The 20,238-nt window shown below is 45.1% G+C and overlaps 2 protein-coding genes across 2 annotated transcripts in view; both read left to right on the plus strand.

The window, feature by feature from the left end:
- On the plus strand, positions 1-1,773 carry DNAJC5G (DnaJ heat shock protein family (Hsp40) member C5 gamma). The gene is given in 3 exon segments (XM_012803738.1): positions 1-113; positions 808-952; positions 1,720-1,773. Coding segments are annotated over 3 exon segments (312 nt in total).
- Positions 1,774-3,799: 2,026 nt separating this feature from the next.
- Positions 3,800-20,238, plus strand: part of TRIM54 (tripartite motif containing 54) — a 22,640-nt gene continuing 6,201 nt past the window's right edge. The window contains exons 1-2 of the mRNA XM_003787555.2: positions 3,800-4,306; positions 19,022-19,194. Coding sequence (XP_003787603.2) covers positions 4,139-4,306; positions 19,022-19,194 — 341 coding nt within the window. The 5' untranslated portion in view covers positions 3,800-4,138. The remainder of the gene's footprint in view (positions 4,307-19,021; positions 19,195-20,238) is intronic.

Raw genomic sequence — 20,238 nt, forward strand, 5'->3', positions numbered from 1 at the left:
ATGGCTCATGTAGAGGAAGCAGCCCAGCGCCTGTCCAAAAGTGGGAAGACCCTCTATGCATTGCTGGAGCTTCAGAAAGGTGCCTCACCTGAAGATGTCAAAAAGGCCTACAGGTTCAGACTTCAGCCCCTTATTAAACTCTGGAGTTTTGCCCTTTAAACTTTTCTTTCTACTTTTGCTTTCTGACCCATTTTTAAATTCCAACAAGCCTTCACTTTGGGCCCCAATGGGGCCATCACCCTCTTCATTGTGGTGTGGGCAAGAATTTAGATCTTGGCTCCTTGCCTCCATCCTTTGTACTACACCTTGTGCATTCCTTCTGCACTATCCAGAGACCTGTCCCTGTCATTCATGCTAACCCTCCCTCCCCAACCACTCTTCATCCCCTCCCTACCCTCCTTTTGGGTATTGCCTGGGTAGGAGACTGGCCTTGAAGTATCATCCAGACAAGAATCCAGGGGACCCTCAAGCAGCGGAAATATTCAAGGAGATCAACATGGCCCACGCCATACTGAGTGACCCAAAGAAGAGGAAAATCTACGACCAGCATGGCTCACTGGGACTATATCTGTATGATCACTATGGCGAACAAGGCGTCAAATACTATTTTACTCTGAATAGTTGTTGGTTCAAGGTACACGATTCTTCCTAGTCCCTTAAGAATAAGGAAAGAGAGGTGACCCACCTCTTCTAGGACAAATGCTTCTGTCATCTCATTTTCTGGGTGTTAGGAGGATTGAAGGAGGGGAGCTTGAATGGTCATAAGGAAGAACTGCTGGACTGAGGCCATTCTGTCCCACCTTTTAGACACTTGTCTTCCTGTGTATACTGCTCACTTGCTGCTGTTGCTGTTGTTGCTGCTGTCTTTGCTGTGGAACACTTGAACCACCTTCTGAGGAGGCTAATGGAATGAAATGCCAACAGAATGTCATGAAACAGCCTCCAAGGACAGGTGAGAACCATAGGCGGGACTGAGGTAAGATCTGGATTAGCAATGAAGGAAATGATTGGGGGTGATAAAGACTTGTGAAGATGACAGGTTAACCCCTAAACCTGACAGTTTCAAGTCTGGCATTGGAGCAAAGTGAAGAAAGAGAAGGAGATCCCTATGTTTCTGTGTACCTTATGCCACAAACTGACAGTTTTTTTTTTTTTTTTGACAGAGCCTCAAGCTGTCCCCCTGGGTAGAGTGCCGTGGCATTACAGCTCACAGCAACCTCCAACTCCTGGGCTCAAGCGAGTCTCCTGCCTCCGCCTCCCAAGTAGCTGGGACCACAGGCGCCCGCCACAACGCCCGGCTATTTTTTGGTTGCAGCCGTCATTGTTGTTTGGCGGGTCCGGGCTGGGGATTCGAACCCACCACCTTAGGTGTACGTGGCTGGCGCCTTAGCCAGTTGAGCTATAGGCGCTGAGCCCAAACTGACAGTTTGAATGTGGTACTGGTCTCTCCTGTTAAACTAAGGAATGGAGTGAGAGAGTATGCCTGGAAAAGGCAGTAGTTGAAGACAGGCTTGAGGATGCTACTCAAAAGGAAGATAAAGTGTATGAGATTATTCCCATCCCACATATTTCAACTTTAAAATGGTAGGTTGACTGAACTTCACACCAGTGCCACCTAGTGATGCTAATGTGTAACAGCAGAGTAATGGTTTTCTCATCAGTAGGCCAAAAGTACTGTTACTCTTTGTATATGTAATCATATATATAATTGCATCATAGGAGCCAGCAGTCGTTTTAGAAGTGAAGAAAATAGTGACAGTAATTAAGAGATGAAGAAGAGTGGTATGTAAACCAAAAGGCAGTGATAATTAACAGATAAGAAAAGCATATGAAAGTAACTTCACATGAGTTATTAGTGCAAAGTTTATGTCTTTATAATATACACTACAACGTGTTTATATTCTTACATATAGGGAGTTTGCTTTAATTTTAGGTTATTGTTCTTGATTAATAAGGTGCTACCTTCTTCTACCACTAGGTGCGACCCAACTTCAGAAACACTGATGACATCAGTAAGGACACCATCTCTGCCTTTGGTGATACCACTGCCCTGACCATATGGGGCCATCTGACTATTCTTTTTAGTCATAATCCCAATTTTAATCTGTCAGAGAGCAGCCCTCCCATCCTTACCCTTATGAGATCTCAGCCAGTGGTGGCAGACTTGTCCTGAAGATTCTTTACCCTCTGCCTGCCTTGTTATTTGAGCCAATGTCATCTGGCAGAGCCTCTGAGCTTCTTATGATATCTATTCCAAGATCCTGATAACTGAACAGGGTGAATCCTGTCTGTGGAGCTGCTGCACCAGTTAACTCTCCTTTGCTGCAACTCTGTGTGCCAACAACACCTAGCATCAGCTCCCTCTTAAGCCCTTATACATTTCTGGGGCTGATCTCACATTTCTCTGGTACCCATGGCCTTTGGCATTGCCATTCCCATTTTGTGCCACCATGAGTCAACTCAGGAAAAACCAGAATTCATTCAAGGCTTAGAGGTAGTCCCATCTTTGGATTTGCCTTGGACTTCAGCTATTATTAGCACAACATGAATAGACCTTGGTCCTGTGAGTTGACTGAAGTTCACACATCAGTGCCTTCCTGCCTCCATCCTTTTTAGCACATCTTATGCAGGCTGATCACCATATAGCTTGTTCTTAAAACAGGGGCATGAAACATGATAAGGAAAAGATACTTGCAGACTCTTTTTCCATTCTTGCCTCTTTATGCAGCCTATGTGGTATCCTTTCCACCTTTATTTCCCATCCACCCAGGGTCAGAGCCTAGTAACTCCTCAAACTTGGAGACAGAATAAAGAATGTCAGTAAATAAAAGAGCTTTTGTCTAAACCCAGTGCATATGTTGAGTCCAAAAGAGACAAATTGTGCCTGGGATAGAAAAAAATGCTTATAGGAGAAAAAGAAGACCAGTGCTCACAACTGGGACAAGCCTGGTTTGGTTAATAGGAGCCCAGGACAACTGTGGAGTTGGGGTAGAAGCTTCCCAGAGCCTTGTGATTATGACTTTGTCAGTGCTCTAAAATTTCCCTGGAGATTGATTCCCTCGGTGCTCAAAATAGGTCCCTGACATTCAGACCCTTTCCACCCAGCTCAGCTTCTCTGTTTCCCAACAAATTTGAAATCCTGGAGTGGTTCCAGTGACGTGTTCATGGACTAGAGTCCCCTACTTTCTCAGGGACATACTCATAGGTAGTTCCAGGCCTTAGCACAACAGCCACATCTAGCTTCTTGAGCTTTTTTCTAGGGTGATATAAAAAGGCAGAGCAAGAAGAAAAGTGGGCCAGAAGTGCTGGACAATAGGCTCACTCTCTGCTCTGTGGTGCAGCTGTTCTGAATCACAGAGGTCTTAAAGAGGAGGTCAGCATCACTGGTGAAGCCTGTAGAGGAGGAACCTGTCACTGACTGTAGGTCTAGCAGGGTCTTTCCACCTACCCTAAGCCATGTATGGTTCTTCTCACACAGGCCGTCTTAGGTTCTGTGCCACAGTCCGCCTGGAAGAGGATCCTAGCCAGAGCAGAGGTCAGGGGCTCGTGGCAGCCTTCTAGGTGAGAGCAGGGAAGAGACCAGCACCTTTGCTGGCTCCCCTTTCACTGTGAGCAGAGGCACTCACCCTTACTCTTGCTCAAGAGAGTCACCCATTCCTGAGTGAGTCAGGGTCACTCACTCTGTGACAGCTGTGGCTCGCCTTACATGAGCTAAATTGGGAGTTGGAATGTCACACAGATGCCCCTTGTCTCCCTGCCCCCTCAGTAAAATTAATCTCCTCTCTGGGGAGTAAGGGACAAACAGTGCTGCCCACAGAGTGAACAAGAGTGAAAGTCCTTTGGGAATTAAAAGGAGCATTTTAGAGGGAGGAAGGAATAGACAAAGCCACAAGTGCCTGGCAAGGGTCCACAGCAAAGAATAGAGAGAGACAGAGAAGTGTCTGGAGACAGCTTTCTGAGGAAGAGACGAATTGTTAGAGGAAGGGACAGGAGAGATAGCAGAGCTATTTCAAGAGCGAGCAACAGAAGGGAACATAAGAATCCACAGACTATCTAAAGTAAGCGAGGAAGGGTCCAGAGGCAGTGACAGAAGGCCAGGAGCAGGGCCCAGTCCAGGATAGGTCCTATCGCTGAGGGGATGAACTTCACAGTGGGTTTCAAGCCGCTGCTAGGGGATGCACACAGCATGGACAACCTGGAGAAGCAGCTCATCTGCCCCATCTGCCTGGAGATGTTCTCCAAACCGGTGGTGATCCTACCCTGCCAGCATAACCTGTGCCGGAAGTGTGCCAACGACGTCTTCCAGGTGGGCTCCAGGGACGGGGCAGGGCCAAGTAAAGCAATGCAGACTTGAGGGAGACTGGGCAGGTCACAGCTGAGAGCCCAGAAGGTGATGGGTGGAGGGCTCTGTGAGGAGAGTGGCGGCCCTTGTGGCTAAAGAGCTTAAGAGCTGGCGTCCTAGTGGATCCCAAAGCAAGCATGAGTCAGCAGCTGCTCTCCAGGCTGGCAGGTACAGCCTGTGTGTGTATAGCAGCTGGAATGCCAGGACCCACTGAGGAAAGGAGACCCAATAGGACCTGAGGGCCAGGGAGGCTGTACCAGGCTTTATAAGAGTCTGTGCTAGATGCTGCATTCCAGTTTTAAACTTTGTGAACATTATCGAAAATCTGGAGAAAGTATCAATGAGATCATGAAACATTTAAAAGAAAACCTGTGAGGTCTATGATGACAGTAGAACTATTTGTGTTTAAGGCAAAGCTCTGTGTATCCACTTTAGTGGGCAGAGTTAGCCATAGTGGACAGGAGACTGGGAATTCTTCCCAACTTAAATTCATACTCGTGTCCTCTCCAGATTGTTCAACAAAGAGGGCCTACTGGTTAAAAGGTATTGAGGCCACTTGACAAGCAGAGAAAAGTCAGAGAAGAAATTTTACTTTCCAGAAAGGCAGCTAGTTTTGGTTTATTCATGGTCATGGGACAAAGCTTAGCTAATCAAATTCACAGATAACAATTTAGCAGCCACTGGTTTCTTTCTTTTTCTTTTTTTTTTTTTTTTTGTAGAGATAGAGTCTCACTTTATCACCCTGGGTAGAGTGCCGTGGCAACACATAGCTCACAGCAACCTCCCAATTCCTGGGCTTCGGTTGCCTCAGCCTCCCGAGTAGCTGGGACCACAGGTGCCCACCACAATGCCTGGCTATTTTTTGTTGCAGTTTGTCTGGAGCCAAGTTTGAACCTGCCACCCTTAGTACATGGGGCCGGCGCCCTACTCACTGAGCTACAGATGCTGTCTGCAGCCACTGGTTTCAAAACTGAAAGTAGCATATATCATAATGGTTTATAAATGGGCTTTTTTCTTGCCCTGTGCCACTGATGAAGGTTTTAGTAGGTTACTAAGGGAACAGAGGTCAGGGAAAATGAGCAGCAAAGGCACACGCACACACCAGAGGCCTTGCAAATGAAGTAAAAACCCTGAATAGACCAGAGCTGGCTGGCTTAGAGTGCATGGCAGTGATAAGGAACACTATGAACTGGCATTCTTTACCTGTATCAGAAATTTTGAGAAAATGTGTTGAGCACAAGTGATTTTTAACCTAACCAAGAAAATTCTTTCCTTTTAAGTTCTTTGGGGAAGCATGTTTGGGGAAAAGTATGGTCTGGCTAAGTCGGGCCATCCACCCCAGTGCCCTGTGGCCCGCCCCTTGGCTGTCTACTGTCTGCCATCCTCACTGTGTGCCCAGCACCCTGTCAGCTCTCCCACCATCTTCCTATTGAGACCCCTTCCCATCTGTTTCTAAGTGTCCCACGCTATCATTATTTGGCTCCAGAGCCAATAGATTCCCGCTATGGGGGCTGACTGAATGTTGTGGATGGCGCCTGGCCCACCGTCTTGGTTTTTCCCTTGGTCTGAGTAACCCTCTGAACATCCTTCAGGCTGAGACACCCAGGAGGAAAGGGCAGAAAGGTTTTGCCATCCTTTCTCATGAGTTTAGCATTAAACAACCTCTCATTAGGACCTGAAACATGTGAAAACAAACAGAAATTTTGAAAGCTGAAGTAATAAATCCTGTAGAAAAGTGGTCAGAATGTCAAAGTAATGTCAAAGTGCAAGTCACACAGTATCATCTGGCACAGGGATCCCGGAAGACGTGTCAGTCACCTCCTTGTCCAAGTCAGCCCTCTCTATCCAAGCACACTGCTTTGGTTTCAGGAAATTCTAGAAAACTGATCTGGGCCCCAAAAGACCAAGAAGTGGTTTGGGGAAAACCCTGTGCAGAATATTTGGGAGATAGCATGCTTCCCAGGGCTTGGGGATGGTTCTGTGGATCTGGAGCGATGTGTATCTTTTAAAGTGCAGAGCACCCCTAGACCCTGCAAGGAGAGAAGAATGAACAGCTCATTCCTTGTTGCTTATTTGGGAGGCCTGGTAGGAGGCTGGCCCACTTCTTCAGCTGCATGTAGGGATCTACAGCTCAATATATCTTGGTAGATCTCCCTCTGAAAGATGAGCATATTTAGTTTTTTCACACATTGCCTCCACATTTTGACAACTCTAGGCATAATCAGATTTTCTGTTTTCTAAGTATGGGGACAAGAATGGGACTTTTGGTTCTTCTGTCTTCAAATCTCTTAGGAAGAATGCCCTTAGAACCTTGCCTAGAAAGTTAAGTTATAAAAGTGACACCAGTATGTCACATTTAGAATTTATACACACACACATATATTCTTTTCAAACAGTTTATATCATGAGAAGCAAATCTGCTGTTCACCTCAGGCTCTTGGTTTCCTTCACCAGATAGAAATAACCATTACCAACTTTTTTGGGAATACTTCCAGAACATTTCCATGAATAGGTACATGTCTGCATGTATATAGCCACTTAAACTAGACTGATTGTCCTACTGTACCTGCCTTTATTCACATACTTTCTTGGTGATTATTTCATATCCACGCATTCAGATCAATATCTTCCTCTTTTTTTTAATTGAGACAGAGTCTCACTTTGTTACCCTCAGTAGAGTGCCATGGCGTCATAGTTCACAGCAACCCCAAACTCTTGGGCTCAAGTGATTCTCTTGCCTCAGCCTCCCTAGTAGCTGGGACTACAGGCCCCCACCACAATGCCTCGTTATTATTTTTCTTTGTTTAGCAGGCCCAGGCCAGTTCAAACCCACTAGCCAGGAGCATGTGGCCAGTGCCCTAACCACTGAGCTACGAGCACCCAGCCCCTCTTTATTTTTTTAATTTTTTTTTTTTTTTTGAGACAGGGTCTCATTCTGTCACACAGGCTAGAGCTGTGGTATCATCATAGCTCACTGCAACCTCAAACTTCTAGGCTCAAGTGATCTTTCTGCCTCAGCCTCCCGAGTAGCTGGGACTACAGGCATGTGCCACTATGCCCAGTTAATTTTTCCAATTTTTTTACAAACAAGTTCTTACCATGTTGTGCAGGCTGGTCTCAAACTCCTGACCTCAAGCAATCCTCCCATGTTGGCCTCCCAAAGTGCTTGGATTATAGGCAGGAGCCACCATACCTGGCCTATCTTCCTTTTTCAATAGCGATACAGTGTTTTGTTATTATGACTAGACCACAGTCTAAATAAACTGTCCTCTAAAACGTTTTTTTGAGACAGAGTCTCACTTTGTCAGCCTTGGTACAGTGTCATAGCTCGAAGTAACCTCAAATTCTTGGGCTCAAGTGATCCTTTTGCCTCAGTTCCTCAAGTAGCTGAGACTATAGGCGTGCATTACAATGCCCAGCTATTTTTTAGAGACAGGGTCTTGCTCTGGCTCAGGCTGGTCTGGAACTTGTGAGCTCAGGCAATCCACCCTCCTCACCCTCTGAGAGTGCTGGGATTACAGGTGTAAGCCACCATGCCCAGCCTTGTCCTCTAAAACATTTTTGCTGCGATAGACAAGAAACAAGAGTTTGAGGGGAAGGGGATTGTGGTTTTATTGACAACCTGGAAGCAAAATTTGAAAGTTAAAACATTTAAGTGGAAATGTTGAACAGTATTAAGGGCTTGAGAGAAACCCATCCATAATCCTACCTCCCCAACACAACTATTTTCATTTTTACATGCTATTCTTTTTTTTTTTTTTTTTTTTTTTTTGAGACAGAGCCTCAAGCTGTCCCCCTGGGAAGAGTGCCATGGCATTACAGCTCACAGCAACCTCCAACTCCTGGGCTCAAGCGAGTCTCCTGCCTCCGCCTCCCAAGTAGCTGGGACCACAGGCGCCCGCCACAACGCCCGGCTATTTTTTGGTTGCAGCCATCGTTGTTGTTTGGCGGGTCCGGGCTGGGGATTTGAACCCGCCACCTTAGGTGTATGTGGCTGGCGCCTTAGCCGGTTGAGCTATAGGCACCGAGCCTTTACATGCTATTCTTGAGCCTTTGTCCCTAAGCATATTTTTACACAGTGGTCATCTATTTTAACTAATTCTCTTTAGAGCTGTAACATATCTTTCTTTCTGAGCTGAAACAGAACAAAACACCAAGGCATCACATTAGCCCCCTCTAATTTCTCCCTCCCTCTCTCCCCACACTTACCACCCACTCAGCTCCCAAGAATTTTGACTAGAGGAAAGCTGTTGGTGGGACTTTGACACAAACATCTTCCCATGTGTCTCTGTATTTGTAAATTCTCTTCACTCCTAAACTACTTTAATGCAAGCCTTCAGTTTATTTTTATACCTGCCCCCACTTCACAGTGGGCACTTGTTTATGAGCTGCAACCTGTTGTAATTTAACAGATGACCAGAAGGGCTTGTGAGAAGGTTGTTCAGGAACAGCTTGTCTGTGGGATGTCTGTCTAGAGAGGAACTGACTGGGGTGGGGGTGTCTATCAGGAAAGGAGCCTCCTTCTCTAACAAAGAGGCAGGCAGTCTGCAAAAGAGATGATGTCTGTTTTGCTCCACTTGAATTCCATTGCTTTATCGGTTCATGTTAGTATCAAATGTCATCAGGTACAGGCCTACCGGAAATCCTTCCCCAACTGCCTCCTTTGTCTTTTATTACTATTATTATTATTTTTTTGAGACAGTCTCACGTGTCACTTGGTAGAGTGCCATGGTGTCACAGCTCACAGCAACCTCAAACTCCTGGGTTTAAGTGATTCTCTTGCCTCACCCTCCCAAGTAGCTGGGGCTATAGGCGCCCACCACAGCACCCGGCTATTTTTAGTAGAGACAGGGTCTCACTCTGACTCAGGCTGGTCTCGAACTTGTGAGCTCAGACAATCTGCCCACCTTGGCCTCCCAGAGTGCTGGAATTACAGGCGTGGGCCAGGACACCCGGCCCAACTGCCTCCTTGACCACTTTCACCTGCTAAGGAGGACACCAGGACTTCTCCAGCCCAACCTTGGACAGACCTCCTATTTGAGAAGTTGGCTCACCAGAATTTTGTGAATTGCACTATATTTGCAGCAAGGTTAGGGATCTTTGTAGGAGGAATCTTGATTTAGGAGAACAAAAACCTAGACTAAAACTGAGTACTCCTGGGTTCTCCTCATACCGCTCTCATCATTAATTTGTCATGTGATGTAAATCAGGCTGTTTCACCCTCTCTGAGCCTGTTTACACATCTGTAACATTAAGAGAGTATTTTAAACTGGTCTTTAACATCCTTTGTAATTCTAATAAGCTGGTTTCACAAATTCAAGAAACATTTTTATGAATTTCCATTTTTTAAGGGCTTTCCATTCTGTTACCAGTGTCCTAACTTGGCCCACTCTTGTGCTTATCAATCCTCCTTTCAAGCAGTAGGGATTAGTTTATCATCCCCATGTGCTAGGCTCTCTCTTAGGTTCTGTCAGCCATAGCTCAGCATCCACTCAAAATCCCTTCTACACCCACAGCTCATATTTTATTGAAATCTAGATTCTTCTATGACTTCAACTTTTCTCCAAATGTCTGGCCTTCTGCCCACCATTTTCCCACAGTTTCTCCAGAGTGTTTCAAGGGTCTGGCTCCCAGAATCTGCCTGTCCCATCTCTCATTATTGACCAGACCAGTGGGTTGGGGGAGATAGCCTCAACAATCCCCTTTGCATCCTGAGCCTAGGTTTCAAGTTAGCATCTGCCTGGATAGCCAGAGAAGAGGGAAAACATTCTGAGATAAGCATAGGTTTGTGAGAGTAGCTGCATTTACAGAGCTCTTATAGATGGAACATTTCTGTTAGATGCTATGGAACATTACAAAGGAAATAGAAAGTGTCACACAGCCTAAAAGATAGGTGGTTCATGGCACGTGTGCAGCACACAAGTCTTGAACATAGCCTAGAATTAAGTTCCATTTATTTGTTTCATTCCATCTTATCCTTCACAGTTAAGAAAGAATAGTTATTTCATGTGCTGTGGTTCTGTGCAGTAATTTATTTTTAAGGTCAAGATTAGGATTATTAATGATGCTTTGTGTTTGCGCCAAGGAGAATTTACAGAGTACCTTCACAAACATGATTCCATTTGAGCTAGATAGAATGGATGTCATCTCCATTTTATAGGGGAGAACACAGGAAACAGGTTATAGTCACACAAACAGAGGGACAGAGTAGGGACATAAATCTAGGTGTTCTGTTTCCTAGAGCAATGGAATTGCCTCTACACATCCCGTCATCAGCACATGCAGTTTTACTTCAGGGGGCTGACTCCCTATAAGACATTTATGTGTATAATAGAACCAATCAATTATTTCTTATTCTTGAAGTAGAAAGATAAACAGAAGCAGAACATAAGATTTTGCTACCCAGGTGGTCCTGTAGCTCAAGCGGCCAAGGCGCCAGCCACATACACCTGAGTTGGCGAGTTCGAATCCAGCCTGGGCCTGCCAAACAACAATGACTACAACCAAAAAATAGCAGGGCACTGTGGTGGGTGCCTGGGTAGCCAGCTACTTGGGAGACTGAGGTAAGAGAATCGCTTAAGCCCAGGAGTTGGACGTTGCTGTGAGCTGTGGCCAGGGAAGAGGGAAAACATTCTGAGATAAGCATGGGTTTGCAAGAGGAGCTGCATTTACAGAGCTCTTATAGATGGAACATTTCTGTTAGATGCTATGGAAGATTACAAAGGAAATGCTTGAGACAGAGCCTCAAGCACTCTACCCAGGGTGATAGCTTGAGGCTCTGTCTCAAAGCAAAAATATATTTTGCTAACCAGATAGTAATTGGCTGAGAAATCTTTAGCCCAATGTAGAGACCTACATCTATGAAGATGCGTTAAGTAGATTGCCATCTACCTCTTAGAGTATAAAATTCCTATAATTCTTATTTATGATGAGAAAATTTAGGGACTTTCCATCAGGGCACAGAGTAATTTTTTTTCTATGCCTTGGACCTGTCTGTGAAACTTATGGATCCCTTTTAAGAACAAGATTTTATTATTTTTTTTTTTTTAGTGACGGTCTTCCTCTGTCACCCAGGCAAGAGTGTAATGGTGTGATCATAGTTCACTGTAACTTCCAACTCCCAGGCTCAAGTGATCCTCTTGTCTCAGTCTCCCAAGTAGCTGGGACTACTGGTGCATGCTACTATGCCAAGCTAGTTTTAAAAAAAAATGTAGAAATGAAGACTCACTGTGTTGTCCAGGCTGATCTCAAACTGCTGGCCTCAAGCAATCCTCCCTCTTCAGCCTCCCAAAGTGCTAGGATTACAGGTATAAGCCACCCCACTCAGTCCAGAACAATATTTTTAAATGCATAAAATATAATACATACGATTATAAAGGAAACTGATTCTACTAAAATATAGCGTGCCTTCTCAATGAGATTGATATTACTCCGTAAAGCAGTGGTTCTCAACCTTCCTAATGCCGCGGCCCTTTAATACAGTTCCTGTGGGTCGTGACCCACAGGTTGAGAACTGCTGCCCTAAAGGAAAAAGGTTGATTCTTAGAAGGGGAAAGAAAAAGCTGACTTTTGTAGACATGGGCAACCATTTTTCTTTTCTCCTGTACATTGGAAGAATAAGAGTTGTCTTGGGCAGTACAATAAATATACAAACACCAATGTAGCTGATTAGCAAAAAAAATGGGGGGAGGTCTGTGTATACTTTTCATGATATCTGACACCACAGATAAGCAAAATAATTCCTCACGAAATTAGCATGCACCCCAGCCCCACCAGCCGGCAGGTGAGACACCACAGATACAGTACATAAGATAGACCCAAAGGGGAGGTATTGGGTGGAAAGTGTCCAAAATGGTCCAGGAGGGGGTAAAAGTGAAAACAAGCTTGGGAAACCCTGAATGAAGTTACTAAAATATCTAAAGCTTGATGGGGTAATATACGTGCTTCTTGTTTAACACATTAGAGAATGAGGTCTAGCAACAGGCCTCATAACTGCTGTCATTTAGAAGTAGTGATAGGCATACATTATTTTCTGAAATTTCAACGGCAACCATAATGGTATATGAAAGCAGCTGTGATTTCTGTTGGTGACAAAGTCACAGATGCTACTAAACTACTGTGGTTTTGTGCCACTCTCCCTTATATTGTGCTGCATTCATTAAACATCCTCTCTTAAAATGCAGAGATGTTTCCTAGAAGCAATTTTATCCACAGAGCCAGTATAGATGACTTTCTCAAGCCACCCAACATTGCAAAAAGTCTGAAACACAAGTCAGACACATAAAGTCTGAAACACAAGTCAGACACATTTTTTTTTTTTTTTGAGACAGTCTCAAGCTGTTGCCCTGGGTAGAGTGCTGTGGCATCATAGCCCACAGCAACCTCCAACTCTTGGGCTTTAGCGATTCTCTTGCCTCAGCCTCCCATGTAGTTGGAACTACAAGTACCTGCCACAACACCTGGCTATTTTTTGCTGCAGTTGTCATTGTTGTTTGGCAGGCCTGGGTCGGGTTCAAACCCACCGGCCCAGACACATTTTTTTTTTTTTTTGACACATAGTCACACTCTGTCACCCTGGGTTGAGTGTTGTGGCATCATAGCTCATAGCAACCTCAAATTCTTGGAATCAAGTGATTCTCTTGCCCCAGTCTCCCCAGCAGCTGGGACTACAGGCGTCTGCCACAATGCTAGGCTATTTTTAGAGATTGGGTCTTGCTCTTGCTCAGGCTGGTCTAAACTCCTGAACTCAAACAATCCACCTGCCTTAGCCTCCCAGAGTGCTGGGATTACAGGCATGAGCTTGTAATCCAGGCCTGACTTCCCAGATTTCATTCTTATTTCACCTTCCCAATCGTTGCCATATCTCTATACCACCTATATTGTAATTTAATAGTTCTATTTTAAAAGACTTGCTTTTGAAGCTTAGATATTTATCCTTATTCTATAAAATCCATGAAAAAAATCACCAGTTTTACGGGCCGTCCTTTTCCTAATGTGGATTAGAATTAAGACATGAAAATCTTGACCGTCCACCCTCATATCACCTGAATCTTCGTATTTGTCATCAGCATGTATACTCTTATTTTGGAAAACACAGAGGACCCCGGAAAGTCCAAAAGACAAACTTTACTATTTGATTACTAGTTGAATTTAGTCCTAGTAGCATAACAAAGGGCATGTGCACATATGTACTGGCCATAGACTAGCGAAGGAGGTGGGGGTGGGAGGCAGATGGGGGCAAATGTTGAAGCTACCTCAGGAAGGCAGGGCTGCTCTGGAAAGTACCAGGAAAATCAGCCAGGCTCGAGGGAGAATATGGCAGGAGGTATTGGGCTTTGGAAGTAACAGGAGACTCTGGGAACAGGAGATGAAAGGCCACATGCGACATACTGAACTGGAGTGTCTGCTTGCAGAGAGAAGCGCTAGCCTGAGCCAGATGTCGAGGACACAAGGGCACAGCTCTCCCCACTGTCCTTCCCAGGTGTGCTCAGGCTCCCCCATCTCAAGAAAGGGACTCATAAAGGACTTAGGCTTGCACTGCCTAAGCAATGCCGCCTCTTAGGAAAGGCAGTGATTAACCAGTGAGATGAGCTACTAAAGAAATGTCTTTGGCAGGTGGGGGAATGGTGGAGAGGTGGTGTTAGCGTGCTATCCCAGCCCACCTCAGGTCAGCCCTGCCCAGGGGAGTTTGAAAACCATTGCCTGAGATGAACCAGCAAACCACTTTTTGAACCAGGAAAACCACTTTTTTCCTTTTTTAAAAATTATGGTAAATGGGCCGAACCCTGTAATCCTAGCACTCTAGGAGGCTGAGGCAGGTAGATTACCTGAGCTCACAAGTTTGAGACCAGCCTGAGCCAGAGCGAGACCTCATCTCTAAAAAAAAAGATAATAATAACCAGGCACTGTGGCAGGTGCCTGTAGTTCCAGTTATTCGGGAGGCTGAAGCAAGAGGATCACTTGAGCCCAAGAGTTTGAGGTTGCTATAAGCTGTGATGCCGCAGCATTCACGTGAGGGTGACAAAGCGAGACTCTGTCTCAAAAAAAGAAAAGCCCTGATGCTGTGAAAACGTAACCATGATCCATCTTCAGAACTTCTTCATCATCCTAAAGCAAGAGTCACAGCTCACGGCAACCTCCAGCTCTTGGGCTTAGGCGATTCTCTTGCCTCAGCCTCCCAAGAAGCTGGGACTACAGGTGCCCGCCACAACTCCCGGCTATCACTGTTCTTTTAAATATAAACTACCTGGCTATTGGTTTGTAATCTCTGTTCAGTCCTTTGGCTTCCTTGGTGAATACAGGAGTATGACCTGAATTAGTAAGGAGTTGAATGTCTCAATTTGGTTATGTTATCTCAGAATATTGTTGCCACAGAATCCAGTGAATTATCTGCTGCACAGACATGTCTTTCTGTGGGAGGAGGTATCCCCTGAGATTTGAACTCTTTCCTTTTCCTGCATGAGCAGGTCATTATGATTGGAAGCAGGGCCTCTATTGTGCTCCATGGCACACAGAGTTTTGATTTGATGGGGCATCTTTTGTTTATCTTTGATTAAACTACTGCAACCCCCAATTGCATAGTTGGTTTTCAGGCTGTAGTTTCTTTCCTCTGTGAAGGGTTAATGTTTGGTCCTTCATGACACTTTTACTTTAAAAAAAAAAAAATCTGTCTCTGCCTGACACTCAAAGAGATGAATGTTAGCTCTGGGCATCATCTTTCAATTGGCCTAAATTTTATTGTATCTGACAATGTAGTGTAATGAGTGTTAGGACAGACTCTGGAGTCAGAGTGCCCAAGTTCAAGTATTGTTGGCTCTGCCACCTATTAGCTGATGACCATGTGTGATTTAATTAACTTCTTGGGCCACAGTTTCCTCATCTTTGAAATGGGGCTAATGGTTGCGCCTACTTCAGAGGGTTGATATGAGGATTTAATGAATTGATGCAAATGAAACTTAGAATAAATCTTGGTATAAAGTACTCAGTAGTAGATGTTAGCTATTGTGATTATATTTCTTGTAGTCTAAGTTAGGAATAAAAGTTCATCTTCTCCACTATCTTTACAAGAAGCCCTTTAGGATTTAGGATTAAGCCCTTTAAGATTAAATTCTAAGCCCATGACACAATGCTTCTTAACATATAATAGGCCCTGAAAACATTTGTTAAATGGTAAATAATGAGTATCCCTGCTTTTGTGCCTTAAGAAGAAGGGGTCCATGGGGGACAGAGGTCAGGAAGAGAGGCTTCATAAGAGTTTGTCTTTGCTTTGGGCTATAGGTCCCCTATCTTCCCACTCAGACATTCATTGAGCACCCTGTATGCTTGCCACCAACAAAGCAAGGATGAGTGAGATTCTCTAGGCTGGCAGGCTTAGAGTTCTCCCAGTCCCCCCTAACTCACTTGGATTCTAAATATTGAAAAGTAATTGTATTAAGCAAACAAAAGCTAGTGATTATATACTTCAACACATTCCCTAGACTGACAACAATATTCACACGTTTCTTGTTACTGAGAAGGGCACATGCACAAACCTTGGCACATGCACAGCCTTGGATTATCTCAAACTCCAGTAGGACCTCCATAGCTAACCAACTCCCTACATTGACCTCTTCAAGTTGACCTAATTTTCATAGGCTGGACATGCACCACATGTACTCAGTGGAAGTTCCTGTGTTGACCATATCTGTATGTTGACCAGTTTGTTACAGTGCCTTGGATGGTCAACTTACAGAGAGGTTCTACTCCAATCTGTTCCATGTGTAGGATGGGCTAAGGTGTTAACTTCTTCTGAGTCTCAAGAAATCCCCCCAAAATGTGCTATTTATGGCCCATGTTACTCTCCCCAAAATAAGCTGTCCACTTAAACAGTGGAGCCACGTTTCCTGCTTTGCCTACATCCCTTGACTTGCATGCCCTGTGCACAATGGGGTGTTGTTGTGCACACATAGGGTTCTTTCAGACCTGTCTTCTGGTTGGTGTAGAGCACAGGGATTTGGAGAATGTCATGGAACCCTGTTGTAGGAAATACACCTAAATACACCAAGTTGGCCAGGTACAGTGGCTCACACTGTAATTCTAGCACTCTGGGAGGCCAAGGCAGGTGGATTGCCTGAGCTCAGGAATTTGAGACCAGCCTGAGTAAGAGCAAGACTCCATCTCTACTAAAAAAAAAAAAAAAAGAAAGAAAGAAAGAAAGAAAAACTAGCCAGGCATGATGGCAGTGCATGCCTGTAGTCCTAGCTACTCAGGACGCTGAAGCAAGAGGATCACTCAAGCCCAAGAATTTGATGTTGCCATGACCTATAAACCTATGGCACTCTACTCAGGGCAACAGAGTGAGACTGTCTCCAAAAATAAGGGCTGGGCACAGTGGCTCACACCTGTAATCCTAGCACACTGGGAGGCTGAGGCAAGTGGATTGCCTGAGCTCACTCACAAGTTTGAGACCAGCCTGAGCCAGAGTGAGACCTCGTCTCTAAAAATAGCCAGGCGTTGTAACAGACACCTGTAGTCTCAGCTTCTTGGGAGGCTGAGGCAAGAGAATCACTTAAGCCTAAGAATTTGAGGTTACTGTGAGCTGTGATACCACAGCACTCTACCGAGGGCAATAAAATGACACTCTGCCTCCACAAAAAAAAAAAAAAAGAAAAAAAGAAAAAGAAAAAATCAGCCAGGCATAGGTGCACCTATGTTGTAACTCCGAGTTACTCAGAAGGCTGAGGCAGGAGGATTACTTAAGCCAAAGAGTTTGAGGTTGCAGCCAGGTACAGTGATGCCACTGCACTCTAGCCAGGGTGACAGAGTGAGACTCTGCCTCTAAACAAACAAACAAACAAATCAAGTCATAGGTGACTACTGTCCCCATTACTCTCTAGGAGTGCGTGGTCTTCCAGCCAGTTAGGATTGGGTTCTACCGTAAGTGGCAGAAACCCCAAAATAATGGCAGCTTGAAGCAGGTAAAAGTTTGCTTTTCTCTCAGATAAAAGTATGGGTAGGCAGTTCAGGACTGTCATCAGTGACCCGCTCCTTTTATCCTGTTGCCATTCTCAACTCGTGGCTACTACATCATTCCTCAAGATGCCTGCTTCAACCTAAGCCACATATCTTCATTCCTGCCAACAGGAAGGAGAAAAGAGTAGGGCATACCCCTTCCATTAAAGATGCTTCCTAGGAATTACACAAAACATTCCTGTTTATATTCCAGAACACAGGCACCTGGCCATACCCAGCTGGAGGAAAGTCTTGAATTCATGGTCTTGATACCATGAATCTTGCTAAAACTCCGAGCCTCTGTCATAGAAAAAGAAGGGGTGAACCTCAGGTAGTAATCAGCAGTCTCTGCCAATCTTTCATCTCTTTCTCCCCACAAATTGAGTCTTCTTCCTTCTCTGCAGAGTAGCCTTTTTATTTGTGGTTTCTGACCCCTCACACTTTCCAGAGTGGCCATGATGGGTGCCAGTTCTTAGCCCAACTCCACAGGTCTTTTCAGTACCTAAGTAGCATGTGGTTCAGCCAGCTCAACCTCGGTGTCTCAATTCTAAATTCCTGGGAGAGAATATTTGATTGATCCTGCTTTTGTCAGGTGATCATGTCCTTAGTTTTGAGCCAGTCATCTCTGACCAGGGGCATGGCAGGTTCTCCCTGACAGGATGGGGTGTTCTGGGTTCTCTAAGAAAGAGGTGTAAAGTGGGAGGAGTGATGGGCATCTCTGGTAATCTTCCTACTGAACTTACCCCTATCATAACACCCATCTGACTAGTTATCTGTCTTCTTGTCTTTAAGGCAGGGATGCATTTTGTTCATATCTTTAACTCAGAGCCTAGCAATTACCTGGCACACTCACAATTTGATGTGAAATGAGTAATCTAACTCAATCCTTAGTTTCACAGAGTTTGAATGCTTGTCCAAATTTACATTAAAAAAAAAAAAAAAGCACCAGGAGCAAGATGGGCCTAGGACTCCTGACTGCCAGTCCCTGGAGGAATTTCCCCAAATTACTTAGCTAGTTATGGCTTGTCAACCACATTGTTCAGGATTTGTCTCTGCTTGCACCCCTGCCCAGGACTGCAGAGAATCTCCCCCAGATATGGCCCATGAAGGCTCCAGATTGGAGGACCTTGGCTGTACTGCTCAGAGTCCATTGCCTGTCTCAGCCTTTCTGCCTAGGCTAGTATGTCTTCATACCGTGTTTCCCTGAAAATAAGACACTGTCTTATATTTATTTTTTCTCAAGAAGACACACTAGGGCTTATTTTCAGGGGATGTCTTCCTCTCTGCACAGAAATGCATGGCGTGGCTATGCAGATACGCTGCATAGCCATGCCCATCACTAGGTCTTATTATCAGGGTAGGGCTTATATTTAACAAATGCATAGAAATCCTGCTAGGGCTTATTTTTTGGGTAGGTCTTATTTTGGGGGAAACACGGTAGCTCCAAGCTGGTCTTTTCTGGAAAGATCCCATCTGACTAAACCGTGGTCTAAGCTAAGCTCTGGATGCCTGGGCACTCAAGGAGATAGGCAGAGTTCAATGACACAAAGGTGGGAAGAAAGCTCTCCACTGCCACTCAGAACCCAGCCATAGACAAGAGTTAATATCTCCCCCTCCGCTGTTCTCCTACGCCTCCCCGTTCTCTCATGCCTCACTGTGCCTGTTCTCTCATGCTGCCTGTCCCCACAGGCCTCAAACCCTCTGTGGCAATCCCGAGGCTCTACTACTGTGTCTTCAGGAGGCCGATTCCGCTGCCCATCTTGCAGGCATGAGGTTGTTCTGGACCGACACGGTGTCTATGGCCTGCAGCGAAACCTGCTAGTGGAGAACATTATTGACATTTATAAGCAGGAGTCATCAAGGTGAGCTATCAGAGCATTTGCCTCTCTAAGGGCCAGTGCCTGGGACACAACCAAGGAGGGAGGGCCAAGAGAGAGGGACTAGAATAATAATTTGCCTCTTCAGTTTAGAGCTGAAGGGAAGGAATTGCCCCAGGTCACCCAGAGAGCGCAGCTTGGATTCCCTCAGCAGTACTTCACTTTAACCCAGTGGTTCTCAACCTTCCTAATGCTGCAATGTATTTTCATTGTTAAAAGGGGGCCATGACCCACAGGTTGAAAACCACTGCAACCCTCTTTACCTGAGGAGAGGCTGGCAGTCCACTGGCAAGGTCCTTGCCAACCTTCCGTGACTTCCTGTCCTGTGGGACTGCCCTGCCCCATGGAATACAGACTATTTTCGGACTCAGGCCTCTTCTACCTCTTACAGAAGCAGAAGTACTTACCTGCTCAGCCACAACACTAATGTGTCACTGGAGAGAGAGAGTCCGGTTGCCTGTCACTGTCAAATGCAGAGATGGGGGGATTAGGTCTACCAAGGTTTATTGTCAGAAGGCCAGTGATCTGGAGAACAGGAAGAGTTCTGTTCTGCCTCAGTTAATATTCTAATAGTTTTAATAATGGAAACAGAAGGAAACAAACCTAGAAAACTTTAACTTTATTTGACAGCCAACATCAAAGTAGTCTTCACTCTAACAGTACTGAATGTTTAAACAACATAAAAGTAACCTTCACTCTAACGACATAACAATAAAAGTAAGTTTTACCCAAGGCCTGGTGCAGTGGTTCACACCTGTAATCTAGCACTCTGGGAGGCTGAGGCAGATGGATTGCTTGAGCTCAGGAGTTTAACACCAGCCTGAGCAAGAGCAAGACCCCATCTCTACTAAAAATAGAAAACCAGCCAGGCTTTACTACGGGTACCTGTAGTCCCAGCTACTTGGGAGGCTGAGGCAAGAAGATCGCTTAAGCCCAAGAGTTTGAGGTTGCTGTGAGCTATGATAACACAAACTCTACCCAAGGTGACTGAGTGAGACTCTGTTTCCAAAAAAAAAAAAAAAAAAGAGA

This window comes from Otolemur garnettii, unplaced genomic scaffold (genome assembly GCF_000181295.1).
Source record: "Otolemur garnettii isolate 467f Iridium unplaced genomic scaffold, OtoGar3 scaffold00022, whole genome shotgun sequence".
Classification (NCBI taxonomy): Eukaryota; Metazoa; Chordata; class Mammalia; order Primates; family Galagidae; genus Otolemur; species Otolemur garnettii.